The sequence below is a fragment of the Diabrotica virgifera genome, chromosome 5, assembly GCF_917563875.1.
Source record: "Diabrotica virgifera virgifera chromosome 5, PGI_DIABVI_V3a".
In the NCBI taxonomy this organism is placed as follows: Eukaryota; Metazoa; Arthropoda; class Insecta; order Coleoptera; family Chrysomelidae; genus Diabrotica; species Diabrotica virgifera.
The window spans coordinates 121,880,097-121,907,613 of NC_065447.1; the positions used below are offsets into that span (position 1 = coordinate 121,880,097).

The 27,517-nt window shown below is 33.7% G+C and overlaps 1 protein-coding gene across 7 annotated transcripts in view; it reads right to left on the reverse strand.

Annotated features, from left to right (window-relative positions):
* The window catches only part of LOC126884349 (neuropathy target esterase sws), a 1,280,173-nt gene that overhangs the window by 308,746 nt on the left and 943,910 nt on the right, over positions 1-27,517 (reverse strand). For 5 of the 7 annotated variants that reach the window (XM_050650276.1, XM_050650273.1, XM_050650275.1 and 2 more), the window contains one exon: positions 20,901-21,017. The exons of the other annotated variants lie outside the window; for them this stretch is intronic. In XM_050650276.1, the coding sequence (XP_050506233.1) occupies positions 20,901-21,017 (117 nt within the window). The remainder of the gene's footprint in view (positions 1-20,900; positions 21,018-27,517) is intronic. 7 annotated transcript variants of the gene reach the window in all.

Genomic DNA, 27,517 nt, shown 5'->3' on the forward strand with positions numbered 1-27,517 from the left:
GTTTATAAATTAAAAGAAAATCCTAAACAAATAAGCGTAAACCTAGTAAATAAATAAATATAATACTCTTCTATCTTTGATGAATATATTTATTATTTTACCAATAAGTATACGAAAATTACTATCAGCATTTAAATATTTTTAGTTGAAAGCATTTCTTATATTCGATAAGTATCTATAAATTTGCATGAAATGGCAGTAGGTACAATTTATAGAATAAATTCACAAAGTTTAAATAAAATCAATACTTTAGGTAGACGTAGTTGAAATAAATAATATGTTGATGCACACTTTAGCTTCCTTATGTACCATAAAGTCCTTTAATATCAGTTTTTTACTGCCGAGGGAGAGATTAATAAAAATATTATTTACAATCGTTGGGCACGTGCCACGCTTCAACCGCCTATTATTAGGTTGAACCTAACAATTTTCCCAAGGTACTATTTTGAATTAGGGTTAGGATAAATGTCCAACACTTGTCCGATATGATTTTCTACATAGTTTTCTCGGAATCTCCAACGATACCGAATGTAGATTATCTATAGTCACCAACTCACCTTACGAGTATTTCAAGCTTTCTCAACTTCAAATACGAGTATTTCAAATATTTTGGAACATAATTATTTTGGGATACAAACGTTTCGCCCCCGCCGTTTCGCCCCGACCGTTTCGCCCCCGCCGTTTCGCCCCCGCCGTTTCGCCCCCGCCGTTTCGCCCCCGCCGTTTCGCCCCCGCCGTTTCGCCCCCGCCGTTTCGCCCCCGCCGTTTCGCCCCCGCCGTTTCGTCCCCAGCCGTTTCGCCCCCGAACCGTTTCGCACCCGAACCGTTTCGCCCCCGGGATTTTACCTAAAATTTTAAACTAGTTGCATTGAGTTATAAATACAATGTTAGTAATACATTTACCTATTGATCATTTTTTTGTTTGTTTTTCTTAGAAGTACGAGTATGTAGAAGAAGTATGTGTATTAGAAGATGTATTAATCCTGTCTACCTACTATAAATATGTGTAAAAAAGCACTTCTAAGAAAAACAAACAAAAAAAATTATCAATAGGTAAATGTATTACTAACATTGTATTTATAATTCAATGCAACCAGTTAAAAATGTTAGGTAAAATCCCGGGGGAGAAACGACGGGGGCGAAACGGCGGGGGGCGAAACGTGTGCAAATCAATTATTTTTGACACAGTATTTTGAAAATATCACATTTTCATAAAATCAAGAAATACCGATCTTTCAAAATCGTGTAGACATACCTTTTGCAGTTAAAATATCCCTCTTGACATCAAACATAACGATAAAAAAGAGAAATTACCCAATAGAACCAGATCAGCGAAAAGGTCAAGAAAATTATGGTTTATGAAACTATATGAAACCGAGCAACAATCTGGAAGATAAACGGGTAAATATGCTTATGTAGAAAAAGGAGATAATTTATTAATAATAACGCTTACTAATTTCTAAGTAAAACCACAAAGTTTTTGTTGTTTCACCTAATTAGTATGCAATTGTTATTAACTCACAAACCACATTAGAGAGATATTTTTCATTATAATTCATTAATGTTTATTAAATTAACTTACAATCGGAAGGTGATAGAAAATTTACTACACAGGGTGTCCAGAAACTCTACCGACAAACGAAGACAGGAGATTCCGTAGATAATTTTAAGATATTTTAACCCAATTCACCTAGTCCGAAAATGCTTACTAAGGGAGCTAGAGCTCTTTGAAGATGGCGTCTTGTAATTAGTTTTTCTTAATGAACTCCGGAACGCTCCTATTGAGAAAAACGAAAATTGGTATTTAGATTTATCTTCCAAAGATAAATCAATTCCATGCATTGAGAATTTCTAGTACCGGTCATAGACGTCCGTTTTGGGTAGGGCAAAAGTTATTTTATCGCATAACTTTTTTATTTTTAATTTTCAAGCATTTTTGACTCTGGATTATTAAATTGTGAGGTATTCTACAACTAAAAGGTACTCTTGTTTTAAGTCGATAGGAAACAGGGTTTTCTAGAAAAATCGATTTGGAAATATTACTTATTTGAATTTCCAAAAAAAAATTTTTTAAAACTGTTTAGAAATCTGAAAACTGGTACGTTTATTTATATTTCAAATATGAATCGATTTCATTAATGGCGAATTTCTAGTACGGGTCATATGCGTCCGTTTTGGGTAGGTCAACAGTTATTTTATCGCTAACATTTTTGTCTTTAATTTTTAAGAATTTTTGACTCTAGATTAATAAGTTATGAGGTTTTCTAGTACTAAAAGTTACCCTTGCTTTAAGTTGGTAAAATACACCGTTTTTTTTTTGAAAAATTTTAAAAAAAAATTTCAAATTCAAAAAACGAAAAATTTTCAAATCGATTTTTATAGAAAACGGTGTATCCTACCGACTTGAAGCAAGAGTACCTTTTAGTACTAGATTACCTCACAATTTAATAATCCGGTGTCAAAAATGCTTAAAAGTTAAAGACAAAAAAGTTATGTGATAAAATAACCGTTGCCCTATCCAAAACGGACGCCTATGATCGGTACTAGAAATTCGCAATGGATGGAATCGATTTATCTCTAGAAGATAAATATACGTACCGATTTTCGTTTTTCTAAATTGAAGAGTTTTGGAGGTATGTAAGAAAAACTAATTACAAGACGCCATTTTCAAAGAGCCTTAGCTCCCTTAGGAAGCATTTTCGGACTAGGTTAATTGAGCTAAATTGTCTTAAAATTATCTGAAGAATCTCCTGTATTCGTTTGTCGGTAGAGTTTCTGGACACCCTGTATAGCATCATTCTCTTCCATGAAATTGGATTAATGATTAGAAGACTCTAGGAAACTCCTTACTGGTTCTATAGTCCCACCTATAAGGTTATCCAGAAGGCACACTTTCTCATCTTCTTTAATCACATTATTCGTATTATCCGTCTAGTTTTCTGAAGTTATAGTCATCAATTAGTGCGTTATGTAACTGGTATAATAAAAATATCCAAGATGATTAACCAAAATTTCAGAACGTTTTCGGTCTTATCCGAGAATCATCAGTGTTGTAAAATGTTAACTTAAATTTAATGAACATCATGTTGATGACTATGGATTTAACTAAAAGGAAACATCTTACTTGAAAATGGTGACGACGCGTGACGTCTAACTCAAGCCAAAGATTCCATGAGTTTTCGAGTAAGGGCTCAGTATGTTCCCTTATAATTAAGTCCATCATCAACTACATTATGTCAGTAAATTATAAGTTGTAAGAACATTTTACATGTAATCCAAATGTTGTTACACCAATAGTTTTCGTCTCTACATATATACTAAGTGACAGAGAAATCAGAACACCCATTATAAATTATTTTATTTTAATAAAATTTGGTATACAAGCTTGTCTTGGCGAAGATGATAAATGATTAAAATTTCAGCCAGATAAATTTGGATTTTCGTTTTTCATTTATTTTTGAAGTTATACTTCTTTACCGGCGATATGAGGGTGAATTTTTATATGTTAAAACCTATGATCCCGGCGCATGCGCATTATATCTTTGTTCTGATTGGATGTTCAAATGACATGTCAAAAATTATTTAATATGGCGGCTGTGGCACAGCTGTAGTTAGATTATTTATGGTTGTTGCATTTTAAAATTTGTGTGAAAAGAAACAGCAAACGAAAGTTAGTTAATAGTTATACTGCCTTTTTAAATAATTTTCATATACCTATATTTTTGGACTTTTGGACTATTTTGGACAAGGAAAACTCACTCTAATTTGGTAAGTAGTTTTTATTATAATCATATTGTAATTATACATTTGGATTAGGTTGAAATACAGTAGAGCGTCGATTATCCGAACTAATTGGGGGACATAGGTGTTCGGAAAACCGATTTGTTCGGATAATCGAACTACAATATATTGATACATATTTATAATCATACATATTTATCCACAAGTGAATAAAAGCCATATTTATATACCTACAATGTTGTTCTGAAGCTATTTTCTTGTGGCATTTTTACAATTTTAACTATTTATAATGGGAAATAAGCCATAATATTATTAAAAAATGATTTTTATTAACGTTTCGACGCCCAAATCGGGTGCCGTTGTCAAAATACAAAATACTACTAGCATAAACAAAAATGTTGTTGCTAAGTAAAAAAATTCTTCTAATAATTTATTTAATTTGACTCATTTATATCGGCAATTCAGATTTTAAAGTAGAAGACTTTAAAATGATATTGCCAATATTTATGAGTTGCGTTCCTGGGACGACTTTACTGAAAGATAGTTCATTCGATTACATGAAATCAACCCCAACTCAAGAATATCCGTCACAAAAAAAATCATAACATGTGATCTGTCTTTAAAAAGACAACCACATGCAACGGTGACATTAAAATTCTCGCGTTAGAGATCTCATAGTAAATCACGAGGGAAAACCAGGAAAAACCTCGTGATACTATCCCGACATTGTAAGTATTTGGTCTTACATTTAATTTACTCTCAAAATTAATACCAAATTCTGACTTTACTATAATTTTGTTTAAATTATAAATAATATCAATAATACATGGATATACAGCGTGTCTACTTAAGTTGGAAACATATGGGAAACTTTTTTATTATTAATTTTACGAAAAAAAGTTATTCTTTATAAAAAGTTCTGCATGCCCCAAAACCTAAGATTCAATCATCAGATATCAAATTTTCTCAATATTATACGAGGTATGTCAAAAAATATGAATTTCGGTCAAGAGTAAAGTACCTTTATTTCTCTCAACATCGAAAATTCTTATGATAAAAAGTTGTTTGGAATTAAAATCTAAGATCAAATATGCAATTACATACTTCTAATTGAAAAAATAATTTTTTCTCAAATTTATGGATACCCAACATCGTTTTTAATTATTACAAATATGATAACTCGTTTATTATTCATTTTACGAAAAAAAGTTATTCTTCATAAAAAGCTTTGCATGGTCTAAAATTTAAGACACAACCATGATATATCAACTTTTATTAATTTTATACGAGGTGTGTCAAAAAATATGAAATTCGCTCAAGATTATAGTACCTTTATATTTCACAATATTTCAATTAGAAGGATGTAATTGCATATTGAAACATAGTTTTTAATTCTAAACAACTTTTTTAATAACCGTTTTCACTATTGTGAAAAATAAAGGTATTTTACTCTTGAGTGAAATTTATATTTTTTGACATACCTCGTATAAAATTAATAAAATGTAATATCTGATGGTTGCATCTTCGGTATTAGGACATACAGAGCTTTTTATAAAGAATACCTTTTTTTCGTAAAAGTAATAATAAAAGAGTTATCGTATGTGTAATAAATAAAAACGAAGTTAGTATCAATAAATTTGAGAAAAATTTGGAAAATATTTTTTTCCAATTAGAAGCATGTAATTGCATATGTGATCTTAGTTTTTATTTCCAAACAACTTTTCATAATAAGAATTTTCGATATTGAGAGAAATAAAGGTATTTTACTCTTGAACGAAGTTCATATTTTTTGACATACCTCTTATAATATTAACAAAATTTGATATCTGATGATTGAATCTTAGGTTTTAGAGCATGCAGAACTTTTTCTAAAGAATAACTTTTTTTCGTAAAATGAATATCAAAAAAGTTTCCCATATGTTTCCAACTTAAGTAGACACGCTGTATAAGTAATACTAAAATATAAAATATGTACTAACTCGACTATTGACTTACTAATTGTGGTATTTTCTTTCTATTGACTTCCTCTTTCAGTATGGGTATCCACATCCTACTGCATTCCACCGAGGAATTTGCGACACAATTGGTTTCGTTTAGCATAATTAGAGCCGCTTCTTTGATTTTTCTCTTTTTACTATCTGTTTCTTTCAGGACTATACTTGAATCTCTCCACTGAACTCTATGTTCATTATCCCATGCGTGTTGACATATTTGAGATCTATCAAATTCTCTATTTTTAATATAAGATTGATGTTCACTTATTCTAACGTTTAATGGTCTTGATGTTTCACCTATATAAAACTGTTCGCATTCACAAGGTATTTTATAAATACAATTCTTTGTCCTTTCTTGTTCATTGTTAGGTTTAATTTTAGATAGAATAGATCTCAATGTGTTGGTTGTTTTGAATGTTGTTGAAATGTTGAATTTATTTCCTATTGTTTTAAGTTTCTCGGATAGTCCTTTTATGTATGGTATTGATATTTTCCTCGTATTATTTCTTGTGAATGTTGTAGAAAATATCAATACCATACATAAAAGGACTATCCGAGAAACTTAAAACAATAGGAAATAAATTCAACATTTCAACAACATTCAAAACAACCAACACATTGAGATCTATTCTATCTAAAACTAAACCTAACAATGAACAAGAAAGGACAAAGAATTGTATTTATAAAATACCTTGTGAATGCGAACAGTTTTATATAGGTGAAACATCAAGACCATTAAACGTTAGAATAAGTGAACATCAATCTTATATTAAAAATAGAGAATTGGATAGATCTCAAATATGTCAACATGCATGGGATAATGAACATAGAGTTCAGTGGAGAGATTCAAGTATAGTCCTGAAAGAAACAGATAGTAAAAAGAGAGAAATCAAAGAAGCGGCTCTAATTATGCTAAACGAAACCAATTGTGTCGCAAATTCCTCGGTGGAATGCAGTAGGATGTGGATACCCATACTGAAAGAGGAAGTCAATAGAAAGAAAATACCACAATTAGTAAGTCAATAGTCGAGTTAGTACATATTTTATATTTTAGTAGATATTACTTATATATCCATGTATTATTGATATTATTTATAATTTAAACAAAATTATAGTAAAGTCAGAATTTGGTATTAATTTTGAGAGTAAATTAAATGTAAGACCAAATACTTACGATGTCGGGATAGTATCACGAGGTTTTTCCTGGTTTTCCCTCGTGATTTACTATGAGATCTCTAACGCGAGAATTTTAATGTCACCGTTGCATGTGGTTGTCTTTTTAAAGACAGATCACATGCTATGATTTTTTTGTGACGGATATTCTTGAGTTGGGGTTGATTTCATGTAATCGAATGAACTATCTTTCAGTAAAGTCGTCCCAGGAACGCAACTCATAAATATTGGCAATATCATTTTAAAGTCTTCTACTTTAAAATGTATCATATGTATCTGAATTGCCGATATAAATGAGTCAAATTAAATAAATTATTAGAAGAATTTTTTTACTAAGCAACAACATTTTTGTTTATGTTAGTAGTATTTTGTATTTTGACAACGGCACCCGATTTGGGCGTCGAAACGTTAATAAAAATCAATTTTTAATAATATTGTGGCTTATTTCCCATTATAAATAGTTAAAATTATTTATATCTTGATAATGACAACTAGCAATTAAACAAAAAAGTGCAGTCTTTGCAACAACATAATTATTTTTGGATACAATATTGAAGAAAATTGAAGATATTTTAAGCGTCAATTACTAACGCTTGCTCGGATAATCAACGCTCTACTGTACATTTATTTTCTTAAGAATGGAGATTTTAGAGAGAAATCCCAAATTAGGTCCGATTTTTTTTTTAATTATGGTTTTTGGCGTAGATTTATTTATCTATAGTAGGTATGTAATGCTTTGATTTACATACTTAATTTGATTACCGACAAAAGTTCTACCGATCTTCATCTAATATATTGTTTTCTTACTGTTTTGTTATATTTTAATATTTTCTTCCACAAAATTTAAACTACATAATTTAATTATATTCAAAACAACTGTCAAACAGTAAAACATTCAGTTACCCTATTTTTCCACATGACAAATAATGTGGAATTGGACGAGTGAGTCTAGGCTTCGATTACGAATCAAAGCGCCCAGAAATTCACGGGTTCGATTCCCGATGCAAGTTTTTATTTTTTTATGCATTTTATGATTGTAAGTATATTTGTTATATAATTTTTTTTTCAGAACATGCGTATTTAAAATTTTTGCCAACAATTATTATCGTTCAGAAATCATTTTTTCTTTGTGGCATTTTTCAATGTGTTTGTGTGCGTTTTATTCTTTTATTTTTTTAAATTTTTGGTATTGTCTTAAAAATCACATAATATGTAGTAGAAGTATAACTTCTTACGTGCGTACAAAGTACACACACATTCATTTTTTTTTCAAAGGACACGGAAATCAAAGACCCTTTTAATAAAAACATTGGTAGTTTGGTAAACTTACAGGCCCTAAATAGTGGCAATTGGAAAGTAGATGACGCCTATGATACTGGTATAGGAACTCAGTTTTCTGTGGAAACTAATAAACGAGTTGAGGATGAAGAAACTATGAAATTTATAGAAGTTGAGCTATCAAAAAGAAAAGGTACGTTTTAAGTTATAACAGTCTCCCGTTTTATACCGCTAACGCGGCTTTAGGATTATAGCAGGGCTATATCTAGGGCCTATGGTATACAAGGAAGGTAACAGGGCCAGTGCTACGCTTCAACCGCCTATTATTACCACTGGTTTTACCCAAGGTACTCATTTTATTCAAGCTGAGTCGACCTGGGGCCTATAGACATTTTTAAAAATGTCTAGCTGTTCTCTCTGGCGCTGGGATTTAAACCCCGGCGTACCTGCATGGAAGTCAGACATGCTGCCGCCTGAGCAACTCCGGCCCTACGTTTTAAGTTAAATTTCATAAATAAGCTATAACATCCATTCAACATCATCGATTAGAAATATATGTCACAATTGAAGGACAATTTTACTTTCTGGAGTTTTGCTTTCCCGGGGTATTGCAAATACTTTTGCTAACGACTAAAAATTTTAACTTTTAAGTTTAGTACCGATCAAAATTTAGCGGTGTGCGGTTCTTGACTTTTTAAAGTCGTTTACAATGTCTACGTGTACGAAGACACGTAAATGTCCATCAACTGAGCGAGTTTTGTAGATGGTCTAAGAGAAGCCGAACTTTCTTTTAGAGAAATTGTGAATATGGTACAGAAAAGTTTAGATACTTTGTTAAAATGTTATCGGGAATAGCGTTAGGAAGGCCGATCACAAAGATCGAATGGCACAGGGAGACGCCGAACCACAACAGAGCATCAATATCGTCACCTAAGGTTGATGGTTCTAAGATACCGCTTCTCCCCTACTAGGTTAGGTCTATTGCAAATAAATGGCTTGCGGAACATGGTAGAGTAATTGGAATGAGAATAATTTCTCGTCGAATTCGCAGTTTTCGCCTTTGCCAAACGATCAGAGAACGATTGGCTTAGAGCCAGGAATAGAATGGGGTTGTCTTTAGTTATGTCTCGATTCTCTTTACTTACGGATACAGGATGACCGATCCAGGACCAGAAGACGACGTGTTGGTTGGGACGAAATCCATTAGTTTTTTTGTCGAGCGGCGCGTACATCGCACTGTTGGGATTACAGCGTGGGTGCCATCGCTTATGGTTCAGGGTCACCTCTAATCATTTTCAGAGGGAACATGACAGCTCAACCAAACGTAGAAGAAATAGTAGAACCTCATCTCATACCATACTTTCAGATACTCCAACATCTAATTTTTCAGCAGGATAAAGCAAGCCACACATTGCGAGAGTCACCATGGCTGCTTTGAAGAGACTGAAGTCAATCTTTTGCGCTGGTTTCCGAGATCTTCAGATTTTTTCCCAATTGAACACGTGTGGGACATGGTAGGTAGAAAATTTCTTAATTCAGAGCATCCTCAAACTTTGGGTCCACATCGGGAGGAGTTAATTAGGGCGCAGAACGAGATCCCCAGGATAATATTGACCACCTGCCAAGCCCATCCAATAGTGATATGCTCACCGAGGTGCGTTAACACATTATATCAATTGATTTACCCCTATAAGGTCTTTCAGTTTTATTCTGAACCTATTTCTTTGTGGCATTTTTGTAATAAACTATTCTAATTGGGAAAAAAGCCACAGTTTAATTGAAAAAATAATTTTATTAACGTTTCGACTTCCAATTTGGACGTAGTTGTCAAATTATTAATATTTTGTATTTTGTCAACGACGTCCGATTTGGAAGTCGAAACGTTAATAACATTATTTTTTCAATTAAATTGTGGCTATTTCCCAATTAGAATAGCTAGTCTTTGTTATTTTGAAAATTTTGATCGTTTGTTTATTTTGCTACCCTAAATAATAATTGTACAAGATATTTTCAAACTATTATAATTTATAATGGTTGTTTGCATTTCTGTCGCTTAAAATATTTTGCATGATTTTGTTAATATCTAGTAGTTGACTTTTTAGGAGTACATATTATTGTCCCTAAAAAGGCTAAAAATGTTAAGTTCACTAACATCTGCCATATCGCCACATGTTGAAACTATAATTTTAACAGTAGCAAATGGCATTTGATGTAAAACAGCATTATGTATATTATATAAAAATAAACTCTTCATTTGTAACATAAGCACATCCTTATATTTTACTGGGGTAAAGGTTGACGACATTTTTCTATGGGTATACCATGTTATAACAGGTTACAATTATAACACGTTAACGGCAAAACGTAATCCAAAATAACTAAAATGAAAATATAATGGCTTATTAATATGCTTTGTTATAATAAAATGTAGCTATTGTTTACGATTTAAATTAATTTGTTATATTTTATTTAATATTTATTTAAATCCCGCTGCGACGGGCCTGGACTGTTTTTGTCACAACATATAGATCCAAAATCTAGTGCCGAACCAGCCGGTTTTCATATATTTTTATTTTTATGTATAATGATTTGGCCTTTGGCCTCGAGACTGTGAAGAATAAACACGTTCTTTGTCACGCATTTTTGTAAAATTGTACAGTAGTCAGTTCTTAAATAAATTCGTAAAACTGTTATCTACGTTATTGTCACTCTACTGAAGTGAAAGAGATGTATTCTCATCAACCAATGGTCCTTTGTTCGCCGTATAGTGCATAAGATTATTGAAATTCAGCGTCAATAATAAATTACCAGTTTAAATTTTATTATTACTCTTAAATTCAGTCAGCCAGTTCAAGACGGCATATTATCATCACGGTAAAATAGTGAAATCTTCGATCGTCAACAACGAGCAGGTTTTAGAAGAACTTTGTTTGCCGCTGTACAAATGTGAGTTTTTCCTTTTTATTGATTTATTCCTATTCTAACCAATATTTTTAAATATTTCGTTATCTTTCGCTTTGTGTGAGCCAGTTTTTATTCAAATTTATATTTAATGATATTTAAACTTTATATTTTTAAATGAGATTGCCAATTATATTTGTAATAAACTGAAACCTGAATTATTTTAAAATTAGAATCGGTTTTTTTGGTATAAATTGCTTTCATTTAATTAATAGTATTTGAATTATTTCGGAATATGATTGATATTAAGCATAAATTTCATTCATTTAATTAAAATAAAATGCCGGAATCAAAAGAAACGAAAGAATCCGAAAAGTTGCGTAAAAGTAGGGAATCTATTAGAAATCGTCTCGATACCTTCGCAAAATACATTGATAAAATAGCTATACCGGGGTCGTCGGATAATTTGCCTGTCACCGAACTTTCAGTCAGATTAGATCGGGCTGAAACGATAATAGAGGAATTTGAAGTTGTTCAGGGTAAAATAGACGCGTTAGTAGATGATGTATCAGTTGAAATAAAATATCGTGAAGATTTTGAAAATGTTTATTTTTCTACTATAGCAAAGGCAAAAGAGCTTCTGCAGCCTAAGCCTATTATATCTAGCAACGAAAATGCAAATCAAAGTTCAGTTTCTGATCGTATTAGCTCATTCAGTTCAGGGATAAAGCTCCCAACCCTTCATTTGCGTCAATTTAGCGGGAACTATTCAACCTGGTTAGATTATCATGATTGCTTCGATACAATAATCGTTAAAAATAATGATATAAGTGACATTCAGAAATTTCATTATTTAAAATCATCCCTATCGGGGGCAGCTGAAAAGATAATAAATTCTATTAAGGTTTCTGCAGCTAATTTTACAGTAGCGTGGAAGCTTCTTTGTGACAGGTATTCTAATGAGCCTTTACTAATCCATAATCACATCAAGTCCATTTTTAATCTAAAGGTAGTTAATCGTGACAGTTCTAAGTGTCTCCAACATCTAATTGATGGATTAACTAGTAATCTGCGATCTCTAGAATCCTTAGGGGAGCCAGTAAGCACTTGGGACTCAATAATAATTTTTATAATTCTAGAAAAACTTGATCCTGAAACTGTCAAAGATTGGGACAAGGAGAGTCGAGGTAATGCCCCTACGTCGGTAAAGCCTACTCTCGACGATCTTCTAAAATTCTTGCAGCATCGAGCTGATACTTTAGAAAAGTTCGAAGCAAGATCTATCAAGGGAGGTTCTAGTTCCAAAGATCATTCTCATTCTTCATCTCATAGGTCCAAAACTCATACAAGTCAATCATTCATCAATAATGGAGCTTCTTCAGATCTGTGTCCACATTGTAATGGTCCTCATAAAATGTCAACTTGTACTTCTTTTCAAAATTTAGATGTGCATGCGCGCATGCGTGAGGTCAAAAGGGTACGAGCGTGTTTTAATTGTTTATTTATAGGACATCAAAATACCAGTTGCAAGTATGGTAAGTGCAAGAAATGTGGGAAGAAGCATCATACGCTTCTCCACGTTAATGCAGAAAATAGCAATTTTCCAAATGATACTCAATCCGTTTCTTCGGATAATCAAACTCCACAAACATTGTCATGTCATGCAGTTCAGAATTCGTTTGCACTGCTGTCAACTGTCACAGTCCAAATTCCAGATCGGTCTGGAGTTAAGCATAATTGTAGAGCCCTTCTAGACAGTGGTTCTCAGTCACATTTTGTCACGTATAGTCTGGTTTCCAAATTGGGTCTCTCCAAGGAACCTGCCGACATTTCAGTGGTCGGTGTCACTCAAATATCTTCAAGGATAAAGCACACGAGTAAGTTGTCAGTATATTCGTTATATTCTTCTTTTTCGACAACCTTAAACTGTCTTGTTACTTCTTCAATTTGTGGTCATGTTCCAAGTATTCCGATCGACGTAGACTCTGTCTCTATTCCATCGAATATTCGCTTGTCTGATCCAAATTTCAATATTCCTTCCGGCATAGATCTTCTTATAGGTGTAGAGCTTTTCTGGGATCTTCTGTGCGTTGGACAAATCAAATTGGGTCCTCAGAAACCCATTTTACAAAAAACCAAATTTGGCTGGGTAATTTCTGGCCCACTGCCCAAAAGGTATGATCATCAAATCGTCACTTGCAATTTCGCACAGCAGAATGAATGTCATCATCTATCAAGATTCTGGGAAATAGAAGAGTGTCCACTTCTCCCACCTCTTTCAAATGAGGAAATAGAGTGCGAGGAACACTTTAAATCGACTCATAAAAGAAATTCGGATGGTCGTTTTGTAGTCAGTCTTCCATTAAAGAATTCGACTGATACTCTGGGTGAATCTAGGAGCAGAGCTGGAAAAAGATTCTTTAATCTAGAACGAAAACTTCCGAATAATCCTATCATGAAAGATATGTATGTTTCATTTATGGACGAATATATTTCAATAGGTCATATGTCTAAGGTTGAGGAGCCTACAGACCAAGCTCACTTCTATCTTCCACACCATGGAGTCCTTAAGGAGAATAGTCTCACTACTCAGCTGCGTGTAGTGTTCGATGGTTCTTGCCCTACCACTTCAGGTGTTTCAGTTAACGATCTTCAAATGGTCGGACCAGTCGTCCAAAATGATCTTATATCAATTCTATTTCGATTTAGGCAACACACTTATGTGGCTTCTGCTGACATCGCCAAAATGTATCGGCAAATTCTCGTTTGTCCTTCTGAACGAAACCTCCAGCTAATTCTATGGAGACGGGATCCTCAGGAGCCTTTGCAAACTTATTCTCTGAACACGGTAACTTACGGCACTGCCTCTGCCAGCTTTCTTGCTACAAGATGCCTGCTTCAATTATCTTATGAAAATTCTGAGCAGTATCCTCAAGCTGCAAAGATTATTAAAAATGATTTCTACGTAGATGACCTCCTGACGGGGTCTGATTCAGCCTCAGAGCTTCTTCAACATTGTCAAGAAATTAATCATATATTATCAAAAGGTTGTTTCCCTCTTCGAAAGTGGGTTTCGAACGACCCTTCACTTCTTACAGATATTCAGGATTCTTTGGTCCCTTCAGATCTTCCTTTCTCGCTAGGTTCTTTTGAAATTACAAGAACTCTGGGACTGCAGTGGTGTCCAAAATCCGACCTTCTTCAGTATCATATATCCTCTGACGTTCTTCCTAGAACGGCTACTAAAAGGTCTATACTTTCTGGGATAGCCCATATATTCGATCCTCTTGGTCTTCTTAGCGCCACAATTATCATTGTAAAAATTTTAATGCAACGGCTGTGGTTGGAAGGCTTGGAGTGGGATCAAGCTGTACCTCTAGACATTCAAACCAAGTGGCTTTCATTTCGGGATCAGCTCTGCCAGTTAAACAATGTAAGAATTCCTAGACATGCTATCATTGCAAATGCTTCAACTATTGAGCTGCATGGCTTCTCTGACGCTAGCGAAGCTGCATATGGTGGCGTTATTTATATTCGAAGTATTGATCACCAAGGTAATACATCGGTGCGTCTCTTTTGTGCCAAGACAAGAGTATCTCCTTTAAAAAAAATTAGCCTTCCTCGATTGGAACTTTGTGGAGCCTTGATATTGTCACGGCTCGTGAAGAAAGTCACAGAATCGCTCAATCTTCAATTTCATGATATTGTTCTTTGGACAGATTCCACTATCGTTTTAGGGTGGATCAGAACCTCGCCACATATTCTTAAAACATTCGTGGCTAATAGAGTGTCTGAAATTCAATCCAGCACTTCGTCTAGCGCTTGGAGACATGTCGGTACCAAGGATAATCCTGCGGATTTATTGTCCCGAGGTGTGAAACCCAGTCGACTTGTGTCATCAAAAATTTGGTGGCACGGTCCTCCCTTCCTCATGGAATCTCCTAGTAGTTGGCCGGTCCTAATCATTCAGCCTGAGCAAGATCTTCCGGAGACTAAGAAAGTTACTCATTCTTTGCTCACAAGCTTCGTACAATCCTTTCCATTCCAGAATTACAGCAATTTCTCGTTTCTCACAAGAGTCATTGCTCGTTGTTTGCGTCTCTTCCGAAATAGTTCAGGGTCAAGATGCAGAGTTTCCGATCCTCTCACCACCATACAGCTTCAAGCCTCTGTCATATGTATTGCAAAGATGGTTCAAGCAGAGATATTTCCAAAGGAACTTCATAACCTTTCCAAGGGAAAATCGCTGTCTTCTAAAAGTAAAATTCTTTCTTTAAATCCATTTCTGGATAGTGATGGAGTAATCAGAGTTGGTGGTAGATTACGCAACTCTAAATATGATTTTAATAAAAGACATCCAATACTTCTTCCTGCAAATCATCCTGTTACGACTATGATCTTTCGGTCGGGGCATCTAAGGTTGTTGCATGCCGGTCCTCAGCACTTATTGTCCGTCGTTCGTGAACGTTTTTGGCCTATTTCAGGTAGATCTATTACGAAACAGGTTGTTCGTCAATGTATACGCTGTTTTCGTACCCTCCTCAATGTACACCCATGATGGGAGATCTTCCTGCATCTAGAGTAAATCCATCGTTTCCGTTTGCAATAACGGGAGTGGACTATGCAGGCCCGTTCACTCTCAAAACAAGACAAGGCAGAAACCCAGGTACTTACAAGGCTTATGTTAGTCTTTTTATTTGTCTAGCTACTAAAGCGATACACTTGGAACTGGTCACAGACTTAACTACATCTTGCTTCCTCGCTGCTTTAAGACGATTTATAGCTAGAAGAGGCAAGCCAGTTCAAATTATGTCCGATAATGGCACGAACTTCGTAGGAACGTCGTAACGAGCTTAAGCATCTCGGTAAGTTTATCAAATCTAATGAAAAACAAATCGCGGAATCATGCAGCAATGATGAAATCAATTGGCAATTTATTCCTTCGCATTCCCCTCATTTCGGCGGAATATGGGAGGCGGGAGTAAAATCTATGAAATCGCATTTAAAAAGAATCGTTACGGGATCTCATTTAACTTATGAAGACTTTTCAACTGTGCTCACTCAGGTGGAAGGTATACTAAATTCACGCCCTTTAAGTCCTATGTCCTCCGATCCTTCAGACCTTTTACCTATAACCCCGGCTCACTTTCTGATTGGGAGGTCCATGAATTTCATACCAGAAGTAGACTTTTCTAATGTCAACCCTCTTCGGTTATCAAGATTTGAACATCTTCAGCAACTCCATCAACATTTTTGGCGAAGATGGTCTTTGGAGTACGTTTCGGAGATGCAGCAGAGACAAAAGTGGAAGGTGAATCAATTCCAAATCAAGGTTGGTGCTCTTGTCCTAATTAAAAGTCAGGACGCACCTCCTCTCCAGTGGTCCCTGGGACGTGTGGAACAGTTGCATCCAGGGGCTGACAACATTTCAAGGGTTGTCACACTTAAAACAGCTAAAGGACTCGTTCGTGTAGCAGTTGTGAACATTTGCCCACTTCCAAGTGAATAAAAGTCGCCAGGTGACAGTGATTATTTATTGACTGTAATATATTACGTTTAATTTCATTTTTAATTTATTGAAAGCTTTCCCTTTCAAGGTGGGGGGCATGTTTACGATTTAAATTAATTTGTTATATTTTATTTAATATTTGTTTAAATCCCGCTGCGACGGGCCTGGACTGTTTTTGTCACAACATATAGATCCAAAATCTAGTGCCGAACCAGCCGGTTTTCATATATTTTTATTTTTATGTATAATGATTTGGCCTCGAGACTGTGAAGAATAAACACGTTCTTTGTCACGTATTTTTGTAAAATTGTACAGTAGTCAGTTCTTAAATAAATTCGTAAAACTGTTATCTACGTTATTGTCACTCTACTGAAGTGAAAGAGATGTATTCTCATCAACCAGCTATAGTACTCAATATTCAGCCGGCATGGTCGCAAAATTACTTATTAATATAATTAGATTTTTAAACCCGACTAAATACAAGTTTATTGCCTGGTTGCACCAACACATTTTAAGCTTAAGATGTGCCTTAAGCTCAGATTACGAAACATACGCGTTGCACCATTGAGTCTTACGATTAATTTTCAGCTTGCCACAATGGATTGCCATGTGTATTGCATAGATAAGAATCGAAAATTATGGTGCAATGTGAGACTTAAAAAAGAATCGCGAGCTCAAGCGAGGGTGCTGCCGCTTATTTGGAACTAGAGGAATTGGGATGAAAATATAAACTAATCATCCGTTAACCTATGTATGGACGTCGTTTGAAAGCTTTTCGGATGTGTTCATTTAATAAGTAATTTATTTATATTAATAAATTACATCAATAACAATATTAATTATAGGAAAATACAATATCCCAATTACATCGGCCATTTTCATGCAACTGCACTGCCACCTATAGTCGATTGAGTTCGCGAATAAGCTGAGCTGGGCTAAGCTGGAGCTTACGATTTGTTGGTGCAACCAGGCATATATTTCATATCGAGCAGGTACTTATAGAAAAAATAAATTCCTTACGCGAACAGTGAGAATGCTGACAAAATATCAAGAAAAACATCTAAACTAAAACATGTCTAGGCGCCAGAGGGGTCACCGTGTCATATTCAATTCTGATGGACAAACTCAACGGTTTCTTATGGATTTTTGGCTGCTGATTACGAATTTCGAGGGGGGATTTCGATCCGAGTGGTCAAAAAATTGTTATAAACAATTTAATTGTTTATAAATTGTTTATAAGGCTCTGGCTCATAAACTAAAAGAGATAAAAAAAATGTTTCAAATAAAATTTGTTCCCTAACAAAAAACGAAGAAAAAACCGTTTACTAAACTTAAATCTAACAATTAGAACTCAAGATATTGTAAAATTAGTGCACAATGCAAATTGCAAAATAAGTATTTTTCGAAATTTCATCGATCGTAACTCGGCTTTTACGCATGCAAATAAGTCTTAGAAGGTGTCGTTTTAAAGCTTAATTAACAGGCTTCCAAACAAAGTTTGTTAAATTACTTGATCTTCATTTGTTTTAAAGTTATACCCGTTTGAAGTTACAATTTTCTTAAAAATATTGTACATTCATTTGTTTATAAGGGTTTCAAGCAAATTTGAGCTATAAACATTTATACTTTAATGAACAATAATGATAGAAAAACTCAAAAGGAACAATTTGAGGTTATGAAAATGTTCATAAGTTTATTTTTGGCCAAGATGTTGATATTTTAATGGCGCGCGCTATGAGGCGCAAGATCGGCTCACCGCGTAAAGGTTCACGCGCTAACTTCTCGATGCAAATTATAATTTCTATGTATACATACGTTATCTTCATTTTTCATTTTTGAAGATCCTAATAAAATTTTATCATATAATTCTTATAATTAAATCATCATACTGTACCTCGTATCACCTTTCATTCTATTTACATTGTCTTCTATTTTTTGCACTAAATGAAAAAAAAACATTAAAAACTAATATTTCAGAAGTATAACTAAAAAGTAAGTTGATATTATTTATTAATACTATTTTTACAAACTTTTTTTTCATGCATCTGCAAATCTGCATAGAGATATAGAGGGAATATCAGCTTTTTTACATCTGCATAAGTTCTTAGCGAAATTTTAACAGTTACATGGTGGTACAAGTCTGTTCTTGTAGGCAGTAAAACTAAAACTTTTTGAGGCTTCAGAGTCTAATTATCTAATATGATATCCATATAAAGTGGATCTAGCTCTTTTGCAGCATCATCAAGGCCCGTCAATTGTGTGTATGCCGCCACATCATAAATGCTCGTTTTATATGCAATGATGATGCTGCAAAAGAACTCGATCCATTTTTATATGGATATCACATATTGGCTCATTTTCATGCGTAGAAGCCGAGTTACGATCGATAAAGCGTCGAAGAATACATACTTACTTGACTGTGAGCCAATCTTGCGCCTCATAGCGCGCCATTAAAATATCGACATCTTAGCCAAAAATAAACTTACGAACATTTTCGTAAGCTCAAATTGTCCCTTTTGAGTTGTTTTATCATTATTGTTAATTAAAGTATAAATGTTTATAGCTCAAGTTTGCTTAAAACCTTTATAAACAAATTAATGTACAATTTTTTTAAGAAAATTATAACTTCAGACGGGTATAACTTTAAAACAAACGAAGATCAAATAATTTAACAAACTTTGTTTGGAAGCCTCTTAATTAAGCTTTAAAAGGACACCTTATAAGGCTCATTTGCATGCGTAGAAGCCGAGTTACGATGGGTTAAGCTTCGAAAAATACTTATTTTGCAATTTGCATTGTGCACTAATTTTACAAAATCTTGTGTTCTAATTGTCGGATTTAAGTTTAGTAAACGGTTATTTCCTCGTTTTTTATTAGGGAACAAATTTTATTTGGATCATTTTTTTTATCTCTTTTAGTTTATAAGCCAGAGCCTTATAAACAATTTATAAACAATTAAATTGTTTATAACAATTTTTTGACCACTCTGATCGAAATCCCCCTCGAAATTCGTAATCAGCAGCCCAAAATCCATAAGAAACCGTTGAGTTTGTCCATCAGAATTGAAAATGACACGGTGACCTCTATTTGGCGTCTAGACTATTATAAATAAACATGTTATTATCACCTGTACCTAATTTACGTGTATAAATAAAAATGTTTAGTTTTTGTCACTTTTAAACATATAACGGCGTATAACTATCAAGTAGAAAATAAATAGATATTATACAAACTAAAAAATGTGTACCTTAATGAAGCCACTACTAATTGTGATTAAAAGAAAAGCAAAATTTTGGTGCTAAAAGCTAAAAGGTAAAAGCAAGTATGAACGCATTCCAATAGAATGGCTAAAGAAAAATATCGTATAAGACATCTGTCAAAATTGTGATTGGTTACGTTGCATTATTTCCTCCAATTTGTTTTAAGGCGTACGATATATTTACATTCTGTATTAAACTAGACATATTATAATATCATAACCTTAAATCAGATATTCGTGTTAAATGGTTTGTAAAGTAAAACTTTTTTTTACATAAATGATTGTTTATTTGTTATTAAAATTATTTTAATTATACAAGTTAGTTATTAGTAAATACTTAGATTTAATAGAAACATACACAGATATACAGACTCAGACAAAAAGGCAGGCCGACAGTCAGTCACACAGACACACCGAGAGACCGTCAGACAAAAACACAGAGAGATCGTCAACAAGTCAGATAAAAACAAAGACACATGGATAAATGGTGACAAGCCAGGGGGATGATTGGTCGCATAAACACAGAAATGTATTATATATAGTTAACGGTAAAGATATATAAATTTTAATGAAAAAATTCTTTATAAAAGGTACAGTTGGAAAAATGAAAGAATACCCATGACCGATCACATCAATCACTTATTTTGTATTTGCTGTCTTTTTCTATAAATAACAAACGTTTGTTATAGAAAGATAGCAAATACAAAAATAAGTGATTGATGTGATCGTTCATGGGTATTCTTTCATTTTTCCGACTGTATATTTATTTAAAAAATTTAATTTTATGGTTTTTTAAATAAATACACATTTTATAAAGAATTTTTTCTTTAAAATTTATTTGTGATTAATGGTGTAGTCAGCTACAGGAAATTTTTCCTTGTGGATAATTCTATATATTCAAGTTTAAACATCAATCTGTTTAAGGTTATGTTATAGTTTACTTACCTTATTAATATATTTGGAATCAAGGAACAAAAGTAGCACAGTAATACCCGTACTATTTGATCTGATTATATTTAAAAAGACTAGGCATAGAAATGTTTACCTGGTAAATTGTTGGTGTAACCTCCATCTAACAGTAGATGACCATCTATAGGATCACACAGCGGTGGCATATAACCAGATAGGGACATCGATGAGCGTACGTACCGCCATAGCGAGCCTACGGAATAGCTTTTCTAAATCAAGAGTTGTAATATTTCCACTGATACCCCATGTCACAATTGCTTATTGTAATAAAAATAAAAGTAATAACTAACATAAATGTAAATGAATATTGTTGTGAATTAATAGAATAGTAATTGACAAATTATAGTTAACTGTTAGGCAGGCCGCACATCAAAGAAACATGAAACGTAAATTACGTTTCATGGAAATAAACCACTGCTAAACAAATATATATCCGGCCATTTATGAAACTCTCCGAAAATAAAAATGTGTCATGAGCATGAATCACACTCGTTTCATTGGTAGGCGGACTTTGGGATTTGTTTAGAAGTGTTTTCTTTTCATGAAACATGTTTTTCGTTTCATGTTTCATGTTTTTCGTTTCATGTTTCTTTGGTGTGCGGCTTGGCTTAGGTTGTAGTAAGTTTTTAGTGTTAGGTAGTTCAACTTCCTTGCTAATAGACTTTTTAATAAATTTTAGTCACTGCTAAGTGAAGGCACTCTAAATCTAGTTGCTTAGTAATTTTGTAATAAAAAATCGCAAATAATATTTCCCATTTACGACCACGAAAAAGTATCGTAATATGCCCTGAACATAAATATTATGTATAAATACCATTATTTTAAATTTTGTCTCAATGTAGGTATTTTATTACGTTTTTAATTTTTAATCAACACTGTTTTTACCCAACGGGGAAAGTTGGACAAGAAATGGAAAAATTGCAATCGAAATTAACACTAAGGGTACGAACATGTCGAAGATACATGGATGTGCGCGGTGTAGGTCGCGATCGCGGTCGCTACATCGATGTCAACACAAACCTTCATTTTCTTATGAGATCGCACATACCAAGGATGTGTCACCCGTTCACCCTCGCGACCTATCATCGCGGTTTACAACGATGTCGATGCCACAACAAAATAGTTTTGGCATCGACAGATGTTTCGGCATCGACAGATCAGAACCTCGATCGCGATGTAAATTAAAGTTTATTGGTGGTTTTTAAACCACGTGCCATTCGCCGGAGATACGGCTGGTGTATTTATTCATTTCTTGTTGTAATCAGGTTGCGACAAGTTTTGGTTATATGGAAACCGCAAAGAACACTGAAAGGAATGTATCTTCGGCATGTTCATACCCTTAGAACGTGAGTAGGAAGGAAATAACCAAGACGATGAGTACACGATATTTTAAAGAGAGCCAATGGAATAATAAAATGGTATGGAAATTGGGCATCAGGCAACAGGATGTTTTAAAACCATTTACATATTTAACTGAAATGGAAATTTTCACAGATATTTGTTAATACAAAGTGTGAATTTGTCACTGTTAACTTAGTAAGTTTTCAAATGTAAATTGTTCAATTATTGTAAGTAGTATTTTTTAAGAAAAAACATCGGTAATTAAATTCTATTCTCTATTGTTTATGCTTATAAAAAATATGGAAATGCTTTAATAAGGTTACAGATAATATAACTCAACTCTCTCTATATGTTCACTATTAATTTGACGGCTGACGTTACTAATGTTTTTTATTATATACGAGTATAAATTTAGTGTTCTATATCTTGAGCTCCAAGTCATACTCTTCGTCAATTTGTACCACTTTTTATTAATTAATTAATATAATTATTATAATTAATATAATAGTGGATTAAGTGTACTTTTCAGTTTTTCGATCTGATGTTGATTTCGCCAAATATCGCGGGATTCGTATTTAAAATTTTAAATTTACCCCACACCCCTCACCGTGGGGAGTCGTGTTTGGTATCATTCGATAGATTCTTGAAAATTATTAAGCACGTATTTTTTAGTTGTTAGATATATGGTTTATTTCGCGAAAAAATCGCTTTTTTCTTGTGAAACTTTGTGACTCACCCATTTCCTTACGCCCCGAACAAATCGTCAGATTTTTGAAATATACACTGTTTTGCATGTACTTAACTTACCTTATCTTAATCTGACGATTTTAAGTTTTTCTAAAGATAGATTTTTTTTTTCGCCCCCCCCCCCTTAACGAACTACCCTGTGTTTAGAGCCAATATATGGTAGAGGTACAGCTGGTTCCTAAAAAAACTGATACGACTCTTAGTAAGATTTGATCATTTTGAGCAGTGTATTTGATATGAATGAAAGCTTTAAGAGATAAAGCAAGAGAGATGAGGGAAAATGGAAAAATGGTCAAAATAGGATACAATAAAATCACAGTAGATGGTAAGGAATGGAGATGGAGTTATAAAGAAGAAAAAGTAGTGGAAATAGCGAGTTCAAAAAACTACCAGAGCTGCATACAAGGAACCAAGGAGGGGACATGCAACGAGCAGGGAAAAAAGAATTTCTAAATAAGTTGGGCAATGTTAATAAATGTTTAGTTTTAAGTAGTAATAAGAATAGAATTAGGAGTAAAAATGATAAATATCATATTAATAATATTACTGGTGATGGGAATATAGGTATTAAGTATAACAACAATATGGGCAATATGATGGGTGAAGGAAATATTGGGAATGAGTGTATAAATAGTAATGAAGGTAGGGAAAAATTAAATATAAGTATTATAAATAAACACAGTAACGAAACAAATAGTAGATATAATGATAATACAAAAACCAGGGAGCATGAAATCAACGATAATACTAGTAATGGAAAAGAAGAAAACGGTAATGAGGAAATACATCATAGCGAGACAAATCATATAAGAATAGCGACATGGAATGTGACATCTCTGACAGGCAAAGAAATAGAAGCTACAGAAGAAATGGAAAAAATGGATGTACAAATATTGGGAATAAGCGAAACAAAAAAGATAGGCAGAGGACATCTAAATATCAACGAGAAATATAGCCTATACTATTCCGGAGTACTGCAGGGACAAAGAGCAGAAGAAGGAGTTGGTATAATAGTGAATAAAAGAATAGAATCAAGGATAACAAATTATGAAGCAGTATCATCTAAAATAATTACAGCCCAAATAGAACTAAAGGATAAGATAGGAATAATACAAATATACGGACCAACAGAAGGTAGTGAAGAAGAGGCTATGATAGAATTCTACAACGAACTCCAATATACATTAGATAAGTTAAGAGAAACAGGAGAAAAAATAATAATTTTAGGAGATTGGAATTCTAGAGTAGGTAAGGACGTTAATAGGGGATTAGGATGTATTGGACAATATGGGGAAGAAACATTAAATAGAAATGGAATTAAAATGCTAGAATTCTGCCAAACGAATGACCTGATAGTAGGAAATACATTCAGTGAACAAACCATTGAAGACAAATATACATTTGTGGCTGAAGAGAGAAATGCAAAGAGCTTAATCGACTATATCGTATACACGAGAAATTTGGAACAAAAAATACAAAATATCTTAACGGAAAAAGAGCCGGAGCTGTCCACACAACACAGGCTTGTCACTGCAAAACTGAAGGATGAAAAAATTGAGGAGGCGGAACGAAAAGAGTACAAGAAAGTAAAAGTAAGCAAACTAAAGATAGAACGTGTGCGAGAACTTTACAAGAAGGAAACCAATAAAAGATTGAGGCAGATAGAGTGCCAAAAAGAAACATGGACAATGGAAGAAAGATGGAAAACTTACAAGGAAGTATTAAAGAAAACAGCAGCTGAAGTATGTGGAATCAAAAAATGTAATAATCAATTGAAAGGGACAAGATGGTGGAATAAAGAAGTAAAAACAGAAATAAAAAAGAAGAAAATGGCATGGAAAAAATACATCGAAACGGGATTAGAAGAAGATAAAGAAGAATATTGCAAGCAGAGACGATTGGTAAAAAAGACAGTCACACAAGCAAAAGCAAAATCATGGAAAGAATTTGGAGAAAAACTACAAGAAGGATATATAACAAATAATAGAAACTTTTGGACGACAATACGACACATGAAAGGGGGAAAACGAAAGGAGATAAATGCAGTAAGAGATAGATCAATGCAAATTCAAATAAACCCAGAACAAATAGCTAGGGTATGGAAAGAATATTATGAGGAAAAATTTGATACCGAAGTAACACAGGTTGACAATGTAATAAATGAAGGCCAAGAAAACACAGAGATAGACCAAATAAGTAGAGAAGAAGTAATAGAAGGAATATCAAGCAGGAGGAGATGATGGAATTGAACCGGAAATGGTAAAATACATGGGAGAAGAGGGAATAAACTGGCTATGGACAATATGTAAAGAGGCGTGGGAAAAACAAGCAATCCTAGAAACTGGCAGAATAACATAATTGTACCAATATACAAAAAAGGAGAACATATAAACTGCGAAAACTACAGAGCTATATGTCTGTCATCGGTATGCTTTAAAATGTATACGAAAATAATAGAGAAAAGACTAAGGCAAGAAGTAGAAATGAAATTGGGAGATGAACAAGCGGCCTTTAGACCAGGAAGACAAACAAATGACAACATATATACCATCAGGAACCTAATCGAAAGATGCTTAGACACGGGGGGAAAACTGGTATTAGCATTCATAGACCTAAGAGCAGCATTTGACACGATAGAAAGACAAATTATAGGGGAATGCTTGAGGAAAATAAATGTACCAAACAGATTGATAAAAATTATAGAAAGCACTTACAAAGAGGTAAAAGAAAGAGTACAAATAGCAGGGGAACGATCAGAAGAATTTAATTGGAATAGAGGTATTAAACAAAGAGATAGTCTCAGCCCCTTGCTATTCATAATCGTAATGAATGAATTAATAAGAAAAACTAGAGCAAGAACCAACCAACTACAGACAATAATAGGATACCATAGATTACAACCGGTAACAGTAGAGTCCTTAATGTATGCGGACGACATAGTACTAATAGCAGATTCCGAGAACAAAATGCAGAAAATAATGGATATATGGGTAGAGGAAATAGAAGAGCTAAAAATGGAAATAAACTAGGAAAAAAGCAAGATAATGATAATCAACGGCAAAGAAGATAATGAAATAAAGATAAAATGCAAAAACTCAGAACTGGAAATAGTTACAACTTACGAATACCTGGGAAGTATCATTACTAACGACGGAAAAATAGACTGGGAAATATCAAATAGAGCAAAGAAATCAAACAAGTTATACTATGCTTTATCCCCAATACTGGGGAAAAGAGAACTTGCAAGAGAGACAAAAATAAACATATATAACACAATAGTGATACCGACTGTGCAAGTGAAAACTGGACAATTCTGGAAAAACATAAGAGCAGAATAAATGCAATGGAGATGAGACATTTAAGAAGGATAGTTGGAAAGACAAAATGGGATAGATTAAGCAACGAGACTATTAGGAGAATGGCCAACCAAGAACCAATAATGAATAAACTAAAAAAGAGACAAATGAATTGGTATGGGCATTTGATGAGGATGCAACCCAACAGAATTACGAGAAGAATCCACGAAGCAAGGAACATTGCAAAAAGAAAAAGAGGCAGACCAAGAAAAAAATGAATACAGCAAATAGTAGAGGCGGGAAAAGTTAAAGGAAAATCACTTGAGGAATTAAAAATAATGGCGGAAAACAGAAAAGAATGGAAGAGATGGGTGAATGTAAATTAAAATAGTGATCCCAAATCCGACACCCTGATAGGGTACAAGGAAGGGGAGAAAGAAAGAAAGAAAGTATTTGATTGGTTTGACATTATATTATAATTATTATGACAGACAAATAATAAAATAAACAAACACACAACAAACAACTGATTACATATGTTAATTCATAAATTGTAATAATTATTATTAAGGTCTAAATTTTGATAATATTTTGAATCTTCGCAGTTTTCACATCTTCAAAACGATTCTAATCTCTTCAAAAGCGTACGATCTTCATGAGCGGTAGATATTTTTGGTCTTTCAGAACCTTGCTTTCTTTAGAGAATTTCTTGTTCTCCCCATCTTTTATTAATATTAAAAACTGTTGTTCTGCTTATGTTAAAATGGTTCTTTACGGCAGATAGTGACCAACCATCTTCTAATTTCGTTACAATTCTTGCTTTTAGTTCTTTGCTAGCATGTGGAGCCATTTTTGAGGTTGAACAGAATACGTTATCTGACAAATTTTTAGATTTGGCAGTGACAGTGACAGTATGTAAATAATAAGTATTTATCCTTCAAAATACCCTGCTCAATTTTCTACAAAATACGCTTTAAGAGTCGTATCAGTTTTTTTAGGAACCAGCTGTACATCTACAGGGTACCAGGTTTTTCCCCATATGATAATCTGACGCGCTCAAGTTACTGCAAAAATCCCCGCTTGGGCTCCCCTAACATTATAGAATATTATTGGTTGATAGAGTTGAGAAGAATTGGGAAAGAAATGTAACAGTAAACCAGAAAATAAATGGAGAGGAAGATATTATATCTAGATATATACTAGGAAAGTTGGTCGAGAACACTTCGTCGACGGAAAATTAGTCGACAACATTTGGTCGACAAACAGTTGGTCGAATGTACAATTCATCGACGAACATTTGATCGAATGG